Here is a 20,964-nt window from a genome sequence, read left to right as displayed (position 1 = left end):
CTTGTGCTGCACAAAGCTCTCAAATCGGGGGTGGGGTGGGGGAGGAGGCGGAGGAGGGGGAGAGAACAGGCGTGCGGGAGGGAGAAACTGCTGGAAATGTGCACTGACACCGCGAATGCAACGCTCCAAGTTCACCCGTTCTGCGTCACCAAATTGACTTTCTTTGTTCAGTATACATAAACTAACTGCATATTGTCTGTATGATTAACGTGGAAACGGGTTTTGTCGCTCACTTAGACAACGAAAGGCAAGAGTCGCTAATCCTCCACAATAGACAAACCCTTTTCGGTGCATATTACAAACAAAAGGGGTGAAAATACACATCGCATTTATGGGACGCTGAGATGGAAGCACAATGCTGTCATAAATACGAGGTGCTGCAGCAAAGCGATCCAATCTTGCACCAACGGCAGAAACAATGGCAGAGCAGAGCCTTGAAGAATTTATTTCCAAATTCACCCAGTCATTTTGTGGAAAGTGTTTTGGTGAAAACTACTACGAGGGGTAGTGATTTGAACTGCCATTTTAATGCAAAATGAATGTATGGACTGTGCATGTTTTAAGAAGGGGTGGGGGGTCGTCGTCACCTGACATTTGTTAGTGGCAACTTCCACTGCAAAAAAAGAGAAAAGGATCATGTGCGCAAATACGTATAAATTCGAGTTTGTAAAGTGTCTGTGCTCCCTTAAATGGCCATTTATTTTCATTTTCACCTCCCACGCCAGCCGATGGGGACGTTGCCGAAGACAGAGGACACAGAACGGGTCACTGCAGGAATGTCTGCTCGCCTGTCATCGACTTCACATTGAACCGGTGGGTGCAGTCACAGCACCTGACCACTAGGTGGCAACAGAGCGCACGAGTACGCCACACAAGGATGAAACCATGGGCCATGTTCAAAGCTTCAATAATTAAAGGGTCTATACTGTATACTAAAAAGTGAAAGTAGGTAGGTTACAGTACAAATATATATTTTAACATGCCGGGGGTCAAATTAAACTCAAATGAAAAATTCAACTAATTTGAAAAATAAACACTCGGATACTATGTGGATGCAGGAAAATCTAGTACAGTACAAAGTATTGGTACTCTGTTAAAAAATGACTTCAGATGGTGCCCTGTGATTGACAGGTGAGAAGCATGTACCCCACTTGAGTAAATGACAAAATACGGTCTAATGGATAGATAAAAGGAATGTTTATTCATAGTCATAATCAAATGTAAAAGTAAAATGTTTAAATGTACAGTTATACCTCAAAGGGAAGCACAATAATGTCCACATTTGATTTATGATGCAGTTCCAACTTCCAAGTTATTTACTTTAAAAATACGCATTCCAACACAAAACACAGCAACATATATTGCCTACAGGTAGTACCATACTATTTCACCAACACTAATGGTAACCACTGAGTGTGCTTGTAGTTCGGCGGGCACTTTTAATGCAGCTGAAAACTGACAAAGAATAAATAAAATCTTTTTTTTTTTAAAGGGCATTTGTGTATTTACATATACATTGTGCAGCTTTACTACAGCATCATCAGTATTAAAGTCAGTGCAGGAAGTAAGGATGTGACTAGTGATTTAAATCACTGTAATGTGTATTTTTTTCCCTATTCTATCATCTGGGGAATTATTATCCATTATAGATGTGTGGAGTAATGCTATTATTTAGATCTATTAATATACAGGATGTGGTAGAAATGGCGTGTGTGGCTATTTGTCTGTTTTGTTTTTAAATATAAATTTCAAGATACAGTACATAGATGATTGGGTTAGAAGTGATTACATGGTTAAAATAATAACACATATGTAAAAAGCTTCAGTTTTGATTATAGTTACGTTGGTATGTGAAGTAGGTCCCTTCATTATACATAAAGACTGTTTTCAACTTTTCATATCCTCTGATAGAGGTATTCAGTAAAATCCAACCATGAGGATAAAGGCAAATAGGATCGAGCTTTTAAGAGAGTGTAAAAACCGACTTCAGTGACGGTACCGGGTCAGCCAGTTTGTCTTTTCATTTTCTTATCAGATGTTCCAGTTTGGGGTTGACAAAAGAAAAGCCAGCAAATGCTGACTGATCCATCGAGTCGATGAGGTTCTTGTCGGCGTGGGAGAGTCGAGGCTTTTCGCTCAGGAACTCTCTGTCAAAGTTGCTGCAGTCACTTAGGGATTTCTGTGGACGGCATCATTTCAGTTAACAAACAATAGTGTGCTGGAAATGGACATACTCGCCAATGCCATGATGCAGCTTGACGTATTTACACCATTGTGTTTTGGTCAGCATGAAATTAGAACATCAGAATGGTTCGCACCACTTTGGGCTTGAAAGGGGGCTCCACTTCTCTCCTCTCCAGGGCAGGCCAGTTGATATTTCTGAAGAAGGGCTGTTCACGGATGTTTCCCACCACGCCAAGCCTACGAGAGGGATCTCGCTCAAGCAACTGCAATTATGATGGAAGAAAAGAAGTCAACTGTTTAGTCTAAAAGGCAATACAGTTCTTTCAAATATTACTGGGGGTCCACTAGACCACATATGAGGCTAAAGATAGATTGCTTTGAACAGACATCAATAAGTTAACGTTGTTTTGCACAAGCTAAAAATAAATGCTTGAGCTGAATGACGAACGGAAACGTGAAACAGGAAACAGAAGTACGGAGCGGGTTTCCAAATTAAAAGTACAGATTTCAAAATAAGAGATTTAAACATCACACACAAAATAGCTTTAAGAATACAGCTTAGCACTTATTCACTTAGTATATATGCCCTAGAGTTTTTATTCTAGAAGTGGGGGCTTTAATAGCAGGATTTAATAACATTATTATTAAATAATAACATTAGTAATACTATGTGGTTGTAAATAAAGTGCTACGAGTAACACATTTCTTTTTTTTTCATAGGGTGTGTGGAAAATGAAACAAGAAAATATGACTTGTTCCTTAAAAGAAACACATTTCAATTTTCATACAAATTGCAAATTTAATTTATGTTAAATACTGTTCATTGTTTGAATATTGTACATTTTGTCCAGAACATTATGGGCAAAAATCTCCTGTATGCTATAATCCATCCATGCATTTCCTGAACCGCTTACATTTGCTTTAATATGTTCTTAAATATATTTCAACATTTAGAGACTACGTTTGAAATTAATTGTTTATAAGACAAAAGTATTTGGCATATTCTTTGAAAACGCATAATAAGTATCCTTGGCCCCTCTATGCCCCCCCCCCCCCCATTTATAAAAGTCTGGCATCAAGACGTTACGGAAAGGACTCATCTATTAGTTTCGCTGCTAATGAATGAACAATGACGCATTATGTCTCCCGAGCACCGCCATGATCAACATATACTGAAAGCTCCTTAGTGTTGCTTTAAAGAGAGCCTCAATAATCACCAGTTCAAGCAATTTCTTGGCCTCCTTGGTTATCCAGCGAGGGTAATGAGGAGTGTCCTTCCGGATGGACTCAAAGAGCTCGTCCTCATCGTCACCTTGGAAAGGTGACTGGCCGATCAGCATTTCATAGACCAGCACACCAAAAGACCACCAATCCACTGAGAAAGTATACTTTTGTCCTAAGAGAATCTGTTATGGGAAATGAAAGAGCAAGACACTTTTAACTAATTTGCTCCCAAAAATGTATAAATACGTTCTATCTTAAATATTACCATGGTCCCAAAAACATTTAGACATTTTTTTATGCTAGAGCATACAGAAGGCTTTAATGCAGCCTCTGAATTACAGAGAAAGCTTAAAGCAATGGTAGTTATTACAGAAACGGCCAGCAGGTGACAGCAGAGTATAAGAGATCAACCAGGGCCATGTTGCAAAAAGGCTTTTTTCCCCACTGTTTAAAACAGATTTGTGAATAATGATGAAACTTACCTATATTCTAATGCTAACTGTTGCAAAACAGAAACATAGAAATATACTTTTTTTTCCTGATGAAAGAAGAGACTCTAATCTTGCTTTTGGTAGGTTCCATGTTTTTGTAGCAATAGAACACAATATTCTGTGGGCCTTGCAAAATCAGTCAAAATCCAGTAAAACAGCCAGGAGCGAAGGGGGTTGCTTCAGTGAAAATGGCTGGGAGTGAATGAGTTAAAAGGAAGGAAGTTGGTTTGCAGCAAGACAGGAAGGGAATGTGATTGGACGAGTGTTCAATGGCCATATCGGAATTTTTTAAATCGATAGATGGGCCAGCTTGTTCGTAGAGGAGGTTAAAAAAATGTTTTGTTTTAAGAATAAAATAATAATGAATGCTCAAGTATTTAAATGTCTGTATTGTTTTAATTTTCTTTTTTTGAATAAGTAAATTAATTATTAATTAATTTGTTATTGAATGAGCTAAATGGAAGAAAAAAACAATGATAAAAAACGTCTGATGACCCAATCATGGGGAAATCCTGCTCATGCCACAAATATTACAGGACTATTGATCATGTAAACGACTGTGTTGGGCATGTGGACCACAATTATGGCACTGCATATTAAACAACACTACAACAACATTAAATGCCGTACCTCAGGTGCAATATAGTCTGGTGTCCCACAAAACGTGGAAGCTCGGGCATCTCCAAACACGTTCTCCTTACACATGCCAAAGTCTGCTATTTTGATATGCCCGTCCTTGTCCAGCATCACATTGTCCAGCTTCAGATCCCTGTGAATTATGACAATATTAAACTTATGTTCAAATTCCATTGTCTAACATCCAAATTAGAGCTGCTCCAGGTTGGCGATGCAGTAAAAATGTTAAATATTAATAAAAAAATAAATAAAAAAATAAATACATTTTAAATAAGAAAAGAAAAAGAGAGCAATGATGATGACATGTCAAATCGGTAAAATTACCGAATGAACAATACTGAGCTCTCCAGAATAATAATGAAAAAAATAAAATAAATAAAAAATAAAATGTTAAATATTCATTATGTATGTCCCTCGAGAAGCTATTACCTGTAGATAATTCCTTTTGAGTGGAGAAACTGCAGTCCCACTATTATCTCAGCAGCATAGAATCTGGAGGTTGGCGTACAAAACAAACACAACAATATACAATTATATGATGACGTGAACAACATTAGTAGATAATCATGGCTTCCATTTGGCTTTGCTGAAGCGCTTACGTGGCTCGGGTGAGATCGAAGCGGCCTTTGTCTTGGATGTGGAACATCAAGTCGCCTCCATTGAGATACTCCATCACAAAGAAGAGGTGCTCCTGGGTAAACAGCATGACCTCATCAGCTCATTGTTGCAGACAAATGAATTAAGCGTTCAAGATAAAGACTGCTGAAACAGCAGTCCGCAGCTCGTCTTGGTGTAACGGGGTCGAGAAAACCGCAGTGCGGTGATGATGTCAGATTTTCATGCTCACTTTGGACTGGAAGGTGGAATAAAGATGCGTGAGGAAGGGGTTCTCCCAGGCAAGGGCAAGGACTCTCTTCTCCACCATTGTACACTCAACGTCGTCATCCATGAGAACCACATCTTTCTTGAGAACCTTCACGGCGTAGTACTGGCCTTGACCCTTTAGCTCAGCCAACAGCACCTGAGGAGTCGTAAACGAGTGAGATGAGTGCAGCGTCCTAACAAAGCACGAAGCACAGTCCTCCATTTTCAGTCTGTTGCGCGATATGGAATACAAACTCCGCCCACCTTGCCGAAGCTGCCTTTGCCCAGAACCTTGTGGAAGAACAGGTGGTTGAGGGTGAGGTGTGACCGCTTGACAGAAGGTGGGGCTGGGCTTGAGCCGTTGCTCACTTTGCCATTCTTATCAGCTAGGAGAATTTGCACGTCAGAGTGAATACACTATCATTAAGAAATTCATATAAACTGCACCCGTCCCCAAAAAAGATTTGAAATTGAATCTAATGGCAAAAAAAAAAAAAGAATCTAATGATCTAAAGAATAAATTTGAACTTTTAGCAGTCTCAAATTGTAATGACAACATCTTACCAGCAGGGTCAGCTGCTTCACGGATGTCTTGGTAGATCCCAATATCTGCTGTGCTGGAGCTATCAGCCTTCTTCAGGGATTTCTAAGATATAAAATACTTTTAAAAAACTTTCTAAGATGTAAAATACTCGTGATGCTCACTTGTACAATGGTGACTTGATCATCCTATATTCAGTCATACTGTTATCACAATAAGGTCCCTGGTGGTCTAGTGGCTAGGATTCGGCGCTCTCACCGCCGCGGCCCGGGTTAGATTCCCGGTCAGGGAAAAGTCTTTTATGATTACACGCGGTATCCAGTATTCTTGTTGGTTACTTGATTGGCCAAGTCAGACTGTCATTGAATATTAAGTTGCTAACCGTTATTTTGAGTAGTGTGGCCCGTACTCTGACAGTAGCATAGCGGTGTGAATTGCCTAGTATCTGGCGATTCGATTCTTATCACGATTCGATTCGATACCGATTAATCCCGATGCAGATCTATAAATTGATTATTGCGATTTTTTTTCAGATTTAGAAAATACTAATCAGTAAACTTGTACATGTACACTGTAAGATTTGTATGAAAATGTATTTATTTATCTGAAAATTCAGGTTGCAGTCTGTTTCATGTTTGAACGGCACTGAAATCAAATATTAAGGCTTAATGTTCCATTAACATAATTTTTTTCCATGCTTAATATGTAAATCCTAACCCTAAGTAAGACGTTTTGTTGAATGTCCCCCAAAAAAATTGATGTTTAAAAATCAATTTGGCCGCATGTTGAATAGATTCGAGAATTGCACGCTGTTATATCGCGATATATTGCCGAATCGATTTTTTCTAACACCCCCTAAGCATGACCATATATAATCTAGTGTGAAATGGTTCTGTCCAATAAGTGTGTAATGCTAACAAAATCATCTTCTGGGGACATAAAGTAGTCCACAATTAAATTATAAGAATAAAAAAAATAAGGTACTTTTACTTATATTATCTATTGTGTGCATTCACAATTCACAGTTAACACTCTACAATCTCATTAAAAATTGTGAAGTACAAACCTGTGAGACTTGAGAAAGAGCTTCAGCCAGTAGCTTCTGGTTGATCCCACACAGATTGGCCACTTTTTTCTGACAATAACTATGAACGTTCATGGCACAATCTGATGTGGAAAAACACAAATGCTGCATATGTCAAGTTGCAAACGGTGGCGCAAAATGTCACAAGTTCAAGAAATGATTTTCTATCAGACTAAACAAGGATTGACAGGCTCACCTTCACATTTAAGGCCCTGTCTGTAGAGACCCCACAGCAGGCTGCCACAGTGGTCACAGAATGTGGGGCTCCTGTAGTTATTGTACTTGAAGCGATGCGGCATATCGATCTTGAAGCGCTCTTTCTGGAACTAGACACAGATACACTATACCCGGTTAGTCATTAGATCAATGAATGCTACAATAAGATAATTGCACAACAAAATGTTTCATTCAGTTGAGATGATTTGATTATTAAAATTTTTTGTGTGTAAAAAACAAAACAAAACAACAACACACATTTGTTGCACAACTGACAATGTATTTGCAGTTAAACTGAATTTAAGCCCCTTAACTAAATTCCCAACTCACCATCGTGTCACGACTGTTTGCTGCAGTACCGGTGCACCTGCCAATAATCTTTTCGATGCATTTCTTGTGAATTGCTGCATTGCATTCTGGGTGAAATACATGAACAAATATTGTGTCCACATTTGAAGGTAATGTGAAGTGAAATTGACAAAATAATCAACTGTTGGGCTATGCTGTAGTGGTATTTGATAGGAGGAAAAACTCACGTCTGCACTTGTAGCCTTGCTTTTTGAGTCCCCTGAATGGGAGAAAAAACAAAACACAATTTTGTTTTGTAGTAAATGACCATGCAGGAAACGTAGACACCGCTATTAGTACAATGTACTGACTTAGCACAGATTATTCTAATGATAATATAATGACATGGTATAAGTATTATCATACTCTAGTTTGCAGTGATAAGAAAAGGCACTTCATCACATGAAAAAGTGCGACATATATATATTTTAGGGCCCGACCGACATGGATTTTTGAGGACAATGTCGATTCCGATATTTGACAATAAAATTCTGATAACTGATTCGTCGGCCAATTAATAAAAAATACATATAATGAATAAAAATAGCGTATTTTTGGGTCCTTTAACACAACGAACATATCTATTACAGCTGGATTTGAACATTTGATTGTTTTACAAAACGTCCTTTAGTATTTAAGTTTACACCAGTGAGAAAATAATGTTCCTGTAATTTTTCCCCGAATTATTATTTGTCTTATGCTGTAATGTGTTAAAGAAAAAATGGGGGGTCTGCCGATTTTTGCCGATTTTAAAATATTTAATATCGGCAGATTAATTGGTCAGGCACTAATGTATTTTGATGGCCTTGTGTAGCTAAATAAGAAGACAGCCAAATGATTAACACTGCGCTGGTCCAAATCACTGCAAACTATAATCATAATTTCAGTTACAAACATTGATTACTTCAAAACGGTTTCATATTATTGAAAATGAATGCCAATTTCATTTTTGTGATCAAAGAAGACATCAACTAAGCTTGTTAATGAAAAACGGACCATCTTGATGCTGGTATGTTTCACACCTTAGATGAAAAGAACACATTTTATCTACATATATTGTGCTCAAAGAGCTCGAAGGGGAGTTTAACCAACAGGTTAGTGTTGTTGACTTACAGCAGTTGGAATGCAACAAGACCTGGTGGATTCCACTGCTGACTCACTCTTGTTGCAATAAAAATCTTTGTTGTTGTTGTTGCTTCTTTCTTTTTGTGTTTTGATAAGATGACACAAAGGCTGGACTTACCAGAGAAAGTCCCTACATACAGAGCAGAAGGTAGGCTGGTGGAAAAAAGTGGCAGCAAACTCGTGGTTCTTGATGACGTGAAGCTTGGGCTGCTTGAACGCTCCCCTCCTCTTGTTCAGGGTCGTGAGTCCATCCTCGGCGGCAACTCTCACAGATGGGTTGTTTGGAGCTGAAGGGAAAGAGCAATTGGTAGCAAACAGCTTGGTCAGAGACTTACTGGATAAAATATGAGATACAACCACAAAATCTAACAAAGTGTTATGTCAGAAAGCTATTTGTTATTGTGCTTCTTTATTGCATCGGTATAGCCCTGATCAGAGGTGGGTAGTGGCTACTTCTAAGAGTAGTTTTAGCACACAATACTTTTTACTTTTACTTAGATGTGTGTACTATAGATGTGTAAAGAAGATCAAATTTCGACATGTTGAAACGGTGTCGGGGGCATTTGATCACTGTGATTGGCTGTTAGCAAGCGAATCAGAGCAAGTGACAACGCGGATAAACAGTACTCAACACAACTTTGTTTTTTCAGCAGAGCACACGTGAATATTAAAGTCAGGGGGTAGGCGTCGGTCACATTTGGCCGACGTCGGATTGGTGTATCTAGGTCAGGGGTGGCCAAGTTCGGTCCTCGAGAGCCACAATCCAGCCTGTTTTCCATGTTTCTCTCCCCTAACACACCTGGTTCATGATCAGGATCGTTATTTGGCTTCTGCAAAGCTTGCTGATTAGCTGATCATTAGATTCAGCTGCGCTGCAGGAGGGAAACATGGAAAACAGGCTGGATTGTGGCTCTCGAGGACCGAATTTGGCCACCCCTGATCTAGGTCTTAAGTGCTCTGCTTGACAGACTGTGTGGGAGCATTTCTGTGTGCTTATATACAGGAAATGTGGCCCTGGTTGAAGACTGGCAGGCATGACGAGAAACCGAAAGAGTCAACTAAAAGATGACGTCTTGGTGCTTTTGCTTTAAGAAAGTGCCACCTAAATTGCGCTACAATTTGTGAATTAATCTCTACTGAGACTGTGACTATTGCGTGCAGTGGTACTAAGAGTTCAATGTGAAGCTTGAGTCGCACGTTTGTTTGACTCGGTGACGGGCAGAAGAGAGCAGTTGTGTGGCGCATGAGCCAACCTAATGATACATGTAATATTAGCATTATATATCGTTGTGATATTATTTTTAATCTGTTTTGTTCCAGGTTTATGACCTGTGGTCTTATGTTCAATAAACAAACAAAAGCAAAACATGAGTCATAACAATGTGTGTGTCATGCTGAGCCTTTTTGGAGGGCTAGAATAAATTTTTTCGAACACTTATGCTAATGTGTCTGCTTGCACTGTTATTTGAGCTCAAAAGTTTTTTTTTTTTATTCTATGATTTGGAAAGGCCAGCATTTGCACATAATTTTATGTTTTTGTCTGTCTGATGACATTGTTTTTTAAAAGTAAATCAGACTTCATGTTCAAGCAGTTACTCAGTACTTGAGTATTCTTTTCAGCGAATACTTTTTTTACTTGTACTAGAGCGATTTTTCTGATGACTACTTTTAACTTTTACTTGAGTAATATTATTTTGAAGTAACGCTACTCTTACTTGAGTACAATTTTTAGCTACTCTACCCACCTCTGGTCCTGATTAAAAATGATATTGCTTCTCTTATGTAGCTAATGACTTTACCAAGTGAAACAAATGGTTGCTTGGTAGATTGATTTCCTGTTGAACTGTCCCAGGAGCATTAAGAAAGGTAACACAATGGCCATTTATTTTAAGCACCATTTTCGCTTAACCTCTCCTTAACATTTTTTTTATTTTTTATGATTCAACGTGCTAGAAATTCAAGTCAAAACTCTCAGTTACAAAAGGATGAAGGCCTCGCTCAAATTTTTTCAAAGGAGGGTGAACACGGAAAAAGTCAACTGTGAAAAAGCAGCTGACGCAAGTCAACAGCGTGGGGTCAAAAGTCACTTGGGGAAGACGGTGAAAGAGGCGTGAGAGAGGTAAACAAAGCAGGCAGAAACTAAGGCGATAAAGAGAGTGAATGGGAGAGGGGGGAAAAGAGTGGCCTTAAAGAGACCGCTGATTAGACTGACAAGTGGAAAGATGTATAAAAAGAAATAAACTAATTTGCTCTTCTTTGCCTTTCGAGTGACAGCTGCTTGTGTTTGGACAGAGCTTCAGTGGACTGAGCCAAGAAAGCAGCGATATAAGAGAGGCAGAGAGGCAGAAAGCTGTTCTCACACACAAAAAATACCAAGTGTTGCTTTTCAGGAAACGTGGCGTGCATGGCGGAGAGCTGATAAAGTATGGCGTCAACCCCAAAAACACCCTCCCTACCCTCAGGCCTTCTCCAATGGAAAGTGCTTCTAAACAAGTAGAATAACCTTCCTGAAGGGGTTGTAACATGACAGCTAAGCAATTAGCGAGCTTATCTAAAAAATGTAATAAATAAAAAATACATTCGAAAATGTCACTGTTCTTTCAAGGATGGAAAGCTGTAATGAAAACGCTAAAATTGCAAAAAGCTGAAACTGTGACAACACTTGAAAGAGTCAACAAAACGACACAAAAACTAAAAAAGTCAGTGGGCATGAATGAGGTCATGTTTCCCAAATGACCCTGAAAGATGGTTCCGCCACATAACACACCCTGCAAGGTCATATCAGAGCAGATTAAAATCATTTACAGTTTAACTGCAAGTTGAAGTCTAGGTAATACAGTAAACGAAGACAAGGGTCAAGTAACATACATTTAACACTTTGACACAGCACCTAGCTGTGCATAATTGACAGGAAAAAGTCTTCTTCCAATTAGGGTGCTTTAAAAAAAATCTCAATTTGAATACAGGGTTTCTAACACCACACTTTACATGTGTTTAATATCACAAGGGATTTTAATGCTACCACAAATCGTATTTTTGCTGCCAGTAGAGGGCGTAACAAATGCAGTACAGTACTGTATGATGAGGCTGTCTTACCTGCATCACTGTCCTCCAGGAAATACTGTACAGCGATTTGGACCTTCCCAGAAGGGATCAGGTCCAACCAGAACTCAGCACGACCAATGGTTTTGGAGTTCTTACAGCGTTCTGCGAGCACAGACACACCAACAGTAGCCTTGGCCAAAGCCTCCTCGGCGCTCTGCATCAGGACTACTTCTAAAACACGACCCTCATAGATATGAGCATCAAAAGTGGACTTCCACGATGGATACATGGTGGGCTTCTTCTGAATCAGGGTCTTTCCTCGCTCTGTAGAAGAAGAGTGTTTTTTAGTTTGAGGAAACAACAATTAAATCTACATTTTGATGTGTTTTAAAGCTGCAAGCAAAAATGAACAAGCCCGAACGAACGCCCTTTCTCATAACAAATCTTTGAAATATGAGTTTGTTCAAGTATGCGACCTTGAACTGACCGCAAATAGTTGAAACAAATTGTCCCATTTTCGGCATAAATTGGTGAAACTATTCCATTATGAAATATTGGTGGTGAAGGGGCCAGCAAGAGAATCCTATCCCTGGTGGTCTAGTGGCTAGGATTTGGTACTTTCACCGCTGCGGCCCGGGATTCCCAGTCAGGGAAGTCCGCTTTTAAATCCTTGCAAATTACATTTAAAATGAAACAGGAACTGTTAACTGGTAGCACCACATTTTTCAACCAACGAAAGGTTGTCAATTCTTAAAGATAGTGGTTAGAATAAAATAAAATGTAATATTTCATATTGATAACTTCATTTTCATTTAACTCATTCACTCAAATATGGCGATTGAACACTCGTCCAATCACATTCCCTTCCTGTGGTGTTGCAAACCAACTTCCTTCCTTTTAACTCATTCACTCCCAGCCATTTTCACTGAAGCAACCCTCTTTGCTCCTGGATGTTTTACTGGATTTTGAGGGATTTTGCAAGGCCCACAGAATATTGTGTTCTATTCCTATAAAGACATGAAACCTACCAACAACAAAATTAGAGTCTCTTCTTTCATCAGGAAAAAAAGTATATTTCTATCTGTTTCCGTTTTGCAGCAATTAACATTAGAATATAAGTTTCATCATTATTCACAAATCTGTTTAAAACAGTGGGGAAAGTAGCTCTTTGTAACATGGCCCTGGTTGATCTCTTAAACTCTGCTGCCACCTGCTGGCCTTTTTTTTAAATATATAACAACTACCATTTCTTCACTCGTTCTCTGTAGTTCAGAGGCTGCATCAAAGCATTCTGTATGCTCTAGCAAAAACAAAAAAACAAAAAAAAAAAAACGTATAAATACGTATTTGGGACACTTAAAACATTTAAAATAGAACAAATTTTCACGTTTTTGCGAGCAAATGAGTTAAGAGAGTGTAACACCTATAAGGAGATGGGCAATGCAAATGGCATTTGTCATTGATTTGGTTCGTTGCACTAAGCATAATGCAGTTTTGACGAATTAATTAATTAATTTGATGTACTGCCAAAAGCATATCACGACCCAGAAGCTGAGCTGCACTGTATTTGATTACCGAGTAAACAAACATGTGGCTAAAGAGGCTGTTATACTTCCAGTCCATTTGCTGCACATACCCGTACTGACAGACTCCTTCATCTTGATGGCACAGATGGGGGGTTCAGAAGAAGGAGGGAGTTCACCCATATCATATGCATTGAAGGTGATGCGCAGGAAGGGCGCCATGGCAACAGCTCACCTTAGCCTCCTAGCGAAACATCAAATTGGCAATTACATTTGGCAGACACAGGCACTACAAACAAGTCACACACTTAAAAATAAATACATAAAACAAATAAAAGCAAGGTAACCAACAGTCTCATCATACGGGAACAAGAGAGGAAATAGAAGTTTACTGGTCATGACAGTAGTAATAACTACAAGAGTACGAAGAACAAAGTCGTAATGAAAGTAGACTAGTTACATAAGTATCACTTTTAAATTCACTTAACCCTATAGCGGCAAACATAAAGTATATACAAGACATTTTGAGCCCTCTATTTCATGAGAATAATAAAAAAAAATTCCCATTAAAAACCCTGACGTATATGATCTGACACATGTATTGCACAGATAATCCATTAGAGGGCAGTATCGCCCAGCTGATGGCTTTTCCACCAACCTTGCAAGTTCACCATAAATTGAGATAATAATAATTGAGATAGGAGAGACACCTATACCTATTAATAGTGGAAAATGTTCTTTCAGATTTTTGGAAATACTAATATGTTTGATATGTCTGTTTATTACTATATTTTTGGTTGACAATTATAATGTATGAATTTAAAGCATTGTGACCGGATGTATCATATATGACAACTCAAAAGTCATATGTGGAAGTTGATTTTCAAAAATAAATGTTTTGTTTGTTCAAAAGGACCAATAATTACAGTACAGTACTCTATTTACAAAGAATCAGAATATATATATATATATATATATATATATATATATATATATACACATATATATATATATATAATGTTTGAGCATAACGGTTATATTTTCTTTGTTTATAAAACAATCCATGTTTGCAGATTCACATATTCACTGTTTGAAATTAAAGACTACAACAACAAAGACACCCCCCTCTGAGTGTCACTCATGCCTACTAGGTCACAGTCAAGTTAAGAGGTCAAGAGGGATGAGAAGCGCTCCCATAACAGTGGGTTCATTTACACTACACATAGCTACCCTGTAGTCCAACACAAACATATAAATACTTTACAGACTACTTCTAAATTCTAAACAAGCAATATAAAAAAATACAAAATAAAAATTGCTGCTTTGGTGGGAAAAGGTCTCTGTGTCCCCAAAGGGACTGGAAAAACTGAGTACAGTACATGTAATTGGGGAAGGGGCAGGACAGGAAAACATTCTGGTGGACCCAAGACGAAAGAATACATTGACAACAGAACATTGCTCCTAAATAGTGTGTGTGTGTGTATGTGTGTGTCAACAATTTTTACTCAGGAATTTGAATGTCTGATACATGTTGCTCTGAGCAACAGTGGGCCACATGATATCTTACATAGCAACTTAACTGGAACAGGCAACATTTACAGTATGTAGCAAAAATAAAGATTTAATGTCAAATCAACGGTTAGGTATGCATTGTATTGATGGAAATTGTCATTTCACATAAGCACTAACCAAGCCAGTCAGACAGGTTGGGTAACTTTACAATGACATCTGCTCATTTGTACGAAAGGACCCATCACACGTGCATACAGTCAACAGCATTCTTTACAGAAACAAGAATTAGAGCATTGTACAAGTCCTTTGTGCTAAAAGCACTTCATAATCTGCCAAATGAAAAGTTGAAGCCGAATGTTTTGGATGTAAGGCAGTTACTGTATAATCCGGGGGCCACCAACCTTTTTGAAACGGAGGGCTACGGCACATCTAGGTTACTAATTACTTGGAAGGGCAACCAGTCTGATACACACTACTAAAATAACAAATTGAATTACCTTAAGTTGCTATTAACGCCATGGCCCTAGTGACGATAAGAATATGGAGTGATGGACAAATATTCATCTATGTGAATAATAATAATAATTGCTCACAAAAATGATCAACAATGATTTAAAGACATAGGCAATGTGCTTCACAATTTGTTTCTATACATCTCTTTTTGAGTGTTTAAATTTGAGAAATGATCACTTCTAACAACATTCCTGGGAAGTCATGCCCCATTACTGTTGAGCTATATTTAGAACACGCCCACAGGCTGCGCTTATGGGGGCTAACCCCTGGTTTAAGCCATTCAGCAAATCAAATGAGGATGAAACAGTCTAAGAAATATGAGGAAAGCAAGAGTACAACATTTGACAACAGCTTCAAAAACAACAGTAATTATTCATCAAGCCATTTTCAATACTACTTCTCCTGTTCAGGATCACGGGTTAACTAAAGTGGGAACTGAACCCATGCTGTCTGCATCACCAGCATTTTGGGATCTTGGTAGTCGGTACATTTCGTGCTGCTTCAGCATTGTCACTCTGCTCATAGCAAGTCCAGTATCCCAGTTGAGTTGCGTTTATGTTCAGACTGGATGACTACCTAAACAAGCATTTGGTATTCAAATGTGTGTTGAGGGGGTCAGTACACTAAAATGTTATGTAACAGTATATTTTTTACTTCTTCTTTTTTTTTTTTTTAAATAGTCTTTTAAAGTATTTTTCTTGACAGAAGAATACATAGCAGCAAGTGTACAGCTGTCAGTGTTTGCCTCCATGATAGATTTTGAGCAATGAAAACCTGACTAACAACAGGCTAAATAAAGATGAAATGTGGGATGAAGGTAACAGAAACACTTTCAAAACACCACACATCAGTGCAGCTTCAGTAGTTAGTTACTGAGCTTTAGACCCTAACAATTCAGCTAATGGATTATGTTAAGAATGATCGAAGTCTGGATGATATTCAAAGTGAGCTCAATAAAGGAGAATTATTTATTTTTTTTGCATTTTAGTGTTGCTCTGTTTAGCCACCAGACAAGGAAGTGGAAGTGCAAGGCAGAGTGAAAGACAACAAAGTACTGTTGAGCAGACGGACTTCATGGAGCGACGCCAGTTGACATGCAGTTCAAATAAAGCCGTGCCAGTCCTTCACGTGGCGACGGTTAACAACCTGGTGTGTCTTTATGAATAAATATACATGACTGAAATAATTATGATGATGTCATTGCTGCGATGTAATTAAAAAAAATTCCAACTGAGAAATGCAAGCTGAAATATTTCTTTCCAATGGTTATTGGGCTTTTTTGGAGTACACATTTGATTAGGGGTGGGAACCTCTGGGTACCTCAAGATACGATACGATATGCGATACAAGGCTCACGATAACGATTATCTCACGATATGACAATACCGCGATTATATATATATTGGTCAAGTAATAAATCCACCATAATCTACGATAAAACTACTCAAGACATAAATTTATGTTTTTTCAATGAGAAAATAGTTTATTTTTGTACCGTCACTGAAACAAAAATATTAAAACTGGTGTCTTCTTCACACTGAGTACTTAAGTGTATTTTTTTTAACAAATACAAATGTCTTCTTGAGACCACTCTCAGAGACCACTTTCTGTGAACAAAGGTGTGCCTTTCTTAAACACTATTGTCATGCAACGTGTCAGTTACATAGTAAATTGTTTCATTTTATAAACTGTGACGATTTTTTTGTGTAACATTGCAAAAGTAAATAAATAAAATGACTTAAATATAAAATCCAATTAAATCAATATTAACTCATTCACTGCCATAAATTCATTACAAAATATATATATATTATTAAAAATTAGGGGCAAGAGGCAATTAAAATTTTTTAATTGTAATTAATCGCATGACTTCACTAGTTAACTCACGATTAATCACAAATTTTACATCTGTTCTAAATGTACAATGAAAAAATTCTAGGTTTTTATACTCTTGTTAACAAAAGTGGTAAAAAATGTTAAACTAATAAAAATAGTTAAAATATGTTTTTGACGTTGGTAGTGCAGTGAATGAATTTAAAAAAAAAAAAGAGAGAGAAAAATTTCTTAAAAATTCGGGGCGTCAGGCAATTAAAGTTTTTAATCGTAATTAATCGCATGACTTCACTAGTTAACTTGCGATTAATCACAAATTTCATATCTGTCCTAAATGTACTATTAAAAAAAATCTAGGTTTTCATACTCTTGTTAGCAAAAGTGGAAAAAAGTGTTAAACTTATAAAAATTGTTAAAATATTTTTTGGACGTTTGCAGTGCAGTGAATGATTTTTTTAAAAAAAGAGAAAAAATTCTTAAAAATTCGGGGTGTCAGGCAATTAAAGTTTTTAATTGCAATTAATCGCATGACTTCACTAGTTAACTTGCGATTAATCCCAAATTTCATATCTGTTCTAAATGTAATATATAAAATATCTAGGTTTTCATACTCTTGTTAACAAAAGTGGAAAAAAGTGTTAAACTAATAAAAATAGTTAAAATAAAATGTTGACGTTTATAGCTGTCAATGGCAGTGAATGAGTTAATAATATTCCTCAGAAATTGTGTGCTTCAAAAAGTCGAACCATAAAATATGTTTTAAAATGTTACGTATGCAAAACTGAGTCAGTTGCTGGACATATAATAAATGTCTTACACAAGTTAAAGTAACCTCATGAGACTTCTTCGCCTGAAGACTTCCATACATTTCCCCGGCACTCTTATGAGGCATTCCCCCTAGTGGCCTGCTAAGTAATTGCTCAATAAGTAATAAACAATGGAGCCGTTATAGTGGCTGTATATTAACTACAAATATAGCGATACTTGCGTAGGCGTATCGATAATCTATCGGGAGACAAAGTATCACGATTTATCGCGATATCGATATATTGTCACACTCCTACATTTGATAGTCACTTTTAAAAAATGTGTTCATAAACTGACACAAGAATAAAACCTTAAGGAGAACGTGAGCACTTTTGAACCATTTAAATGGCAATCAATCAGACAGTGTTCAATAACGCAACATAAATTTTAATCGGTCAAAACATTTTTGGAAAATTTATAAGAGATGGGGACCATTTTGGATTTTGCAATGACTACTTATTCCACAAACAAATAAATGTAACTTCAATGTGTTATACAGTAAATGTCCAAAAATGTCTGTGGTCATCAAGTCTTTTTGCTGCAGCACAGTGGCATGTAATATTAGCACACGCTAATAACCTTGAACAAAGCAGTCTTTAATGAATTTCAGCAGAGAGCCGCTTGACAGAATCAAAACCCTCCCTTCGTTAACTAAGTAAGATTAATGTCCAACACTCGCTCTCGTTGCCCATGGGCAACATGTGCGTTATGCGCACACACAGGTCAACAACTTCAGACTCTGGTGACAGCACATTGTCACCATTGTTATCACTGGTGCCACCATAACTGACATGACATGTAATTAAATGTAATTTTGCTTCCTGAAGCAAAATTACAAGTGGCTGTTACATACCCCATAAAAATACTGTGTTATACTTCTATGCATAGATTCTGTTTTTGACTCCTACGCTCATCTCTTTTACAGGGTGTCAAACCTGCTATACTGGCAGAGCAGGAATGCTTCTACTAACAGCGGTGTGCATTTCTTCCCCAGAAAACCTTTCGTCATCGCATCTGAGCTGGGAGAGTGTCTCTCAGCATGGTGGCGAATCACAACGACTCATCCCAACACAAGATTTGGGGGTAGAACTTTCCAAAACTACAAATGAATGTAAATGTTGCACATGAGCGACTATTACAAAGCGAATGTCCGGCGAGCATCCTCAAAGCGACGCAGGATACCGCAAGCTAATATTGACACGGCGCTGCCTCTGCCTGCAGGCAGATAGTATTACTTGTCCTCACAAATACTGCACTGCCTCCAAAAACATAGACAGTTCAGTGACAAGCAAAATTGATGAGCAGGCTGCGACTTTTCCAGGCAAAAGGTAGGAATAATGTAAAACATATGGGATGTTTACTGCCACAAGAATGCAACATGGTCAAACAATTAGAAACCGAATATGATTTTATTTTTATTTTTTTGGGGGGTGGATAGATAATTCAAAGCGAAGGCAAAGTGCAGTTGGTGTGGTGAAGAATCTCTAATTCTGAAAGCCGTCATTTGAGGGTCACACAAAATGCATGATAAACAATTTAAACATGATTCAAATATTTATGATGACATATTATAAGCATTTGAGCATAGTTCCCTGCCTGACCGGTTCAAACGTCGTGGACCTAATATGACCTATACTGTAGCTTTCTGTCAAAGTGAAGGTTATTATGTACATGACGCCATTCATAAAATCGACAAGATTTAAAAAATATATATATATTTGTTTGTATACAGGTTGGTATAAAATGAAAGAAACGAAAACAACAATAAATTATGCTTATTCAGAAAGGTGATATTACTTCTGGCCCACCCTGTGGACTTTAAATAAAACTTGATTTTGCAATATGTGTAATCTCATATCAATCACACTACAGCTTTGATATCTTTTAAATGGGAAATCTGTTGTTTTCTTTGCCTGAGCTCAATGGGTTACTGTACAAAGTTAACTATAAGCGCCACTGACTCGGTTGCTATAGGCTACCATCTGCCGCCAATGTGTATTTATAAAGCAAATCCTCTCGTCTTACTGTGTTTTATTGACTGTTCAAATAGCCCGTTGTCTTAACTTGATGCAGAAAAATCGCTTGGAATGTGTGAAGTGGAAAACGGTGAAGCGAAAGCAACTAACAACCAAATGTCAACTAACAAGTCAACAGGGATTTGTTTTGTTTTGTTGTCGTGCCTACATTTGCCAAGTGAAATAAAACCAAAGTTCCTCGGCTGCGTCTCTTTACGTTGCGATTAAACGCGTTGTCCCACAAATCATTACGGCGACCTACACTTAGAAGTTCCAACAGAAAATGGACTTACTGCTTCCGCCAAGTCGCAGAGTGTCTCGTGAGCGGAGACTTTCCTCCTACAGCACACTTTTTGTCCCCTCGGTGTAGTCGACTTGAGATTCTTCGCCGCAATTTTCAGGTTGCGTGTTACTTTTGAGGTTTGTGGTGCGTGTTGACATAGGCTGTGAGAGTGTGTGCGTGCGTGCGTGTGTGTATGTAGTGTGGCTGGCGCCGTGTACGTGTCCCCGGTGCCGTCCTGCTGCTAAGTGCTGCCACACGCGGTGGACTTGCGCGACATCTAATAAGTCAGAAGTATGACGTCACCCAGGTGATTTCCGCGTAGTTGTCCTCTATGCAGCAATTTAACAAACAAAGCTTTAAAAGCACAATTTTTTTGTGCTTCCCTTTTTTTTCTCTGGAGAGCTCAGTATTGTTCATTTGGCATGTCATCATCATTGCTCTCCTTTTTTAAATTTATTTTTTTAATTTTTTTGTACGTGAGTGTGTGTTTGTGCTTGTGTGTGGGTGCGTGCGTGCGTGCAAAAAAAAAAATCCCATACCGTTCACCTAAACCGAACACTTCAGAATCCAGCTAGAGTCGTGGGGCCGTCAGGAGACCCGAAGAAGGACCAAAGAAAAGAAAGGAAAGTGAAATCCAGCACCGACTAGACATCACCCACCGGGCCACCAACCAGAGTCCTTCACCAACCCCAGAGACATCCAAACTCCAACAAATCAGGG

At 38.2% G+C, this 20,964-nt stretch overlaps 1 protein-coding gene and 1 non-coding gene across 2 annotated transcripts; one reads left to right on the top strand and one right to left on the bottom strand.

Moving 5' to 3' along the window:
* Positions 1–1,175: 1,175 nt before the first annotated feature.
* On the bottom strand, positions 1,176–20,507 carry LOC144056254 (protein kinase C delta type-like). Its single transcript, XM_077572846.1, has 17 exons — positions 20,255–20,507; positions 13,395–13,525; positions 11,810–12,082; positions 8,832–9,000; positions 7,777–7,808; positions 7,571–7,656; positions 7,221–7,350; positions 7,007–7,107; positions 5,964–6,045; positions 5,664–5,785; positions 5,383–5,556; positions 5,135–5,226; positions 4,965–5,027; positions 4,530–4,668; positions 3,402–3,590; positions 2,319–2,447; positions 1,176–2,179 (listed from the first exon to the last, which is right to left on the bottom strand). Exons 2-17 carry the CDS (start codon positions 13,501–13,503, stop codon positions 2,021–2,023), a joined length of 2,049 nt encoding a protein of 682 aa, XP_077428972.1. The 5' UTR covers positions 13,504–13,525; positions 20,255–20,507; the 3' UTR covers positions 1,176–2,020.
* On the top strand, positions 6,161–6,232 carry trnae-cuc (transfer RNA glutamic acid (anticodon CUC)). The gene has a single exon. It is a non-coding gene; the product is annotated as a tRNA-Glu (tRNA).
* Positions 20,508–20,964: the final 457 nt, after the last annotated feature.

This window comes from Vanacampus margaritifer, chromosome 8 (assembly GCF_051991255.1).
Source record: "Vanacampus margaritifer isolate UIUO_Vmar chromosome 8, RoL_Vmar_1.0, whole genome shotgun sequence".
NCBI lineage: Eukaryota > Metazoa > Chordata > Actinopteri > Syngnathiformes > Syngnathidae > Vanacampus > Vanacampus margaritifer.
The sequence above is the reverse complement of the archived record's forward strand: the minus strand, read 5'-3'. Positions and strand labels throughout refer to the sequence as shown.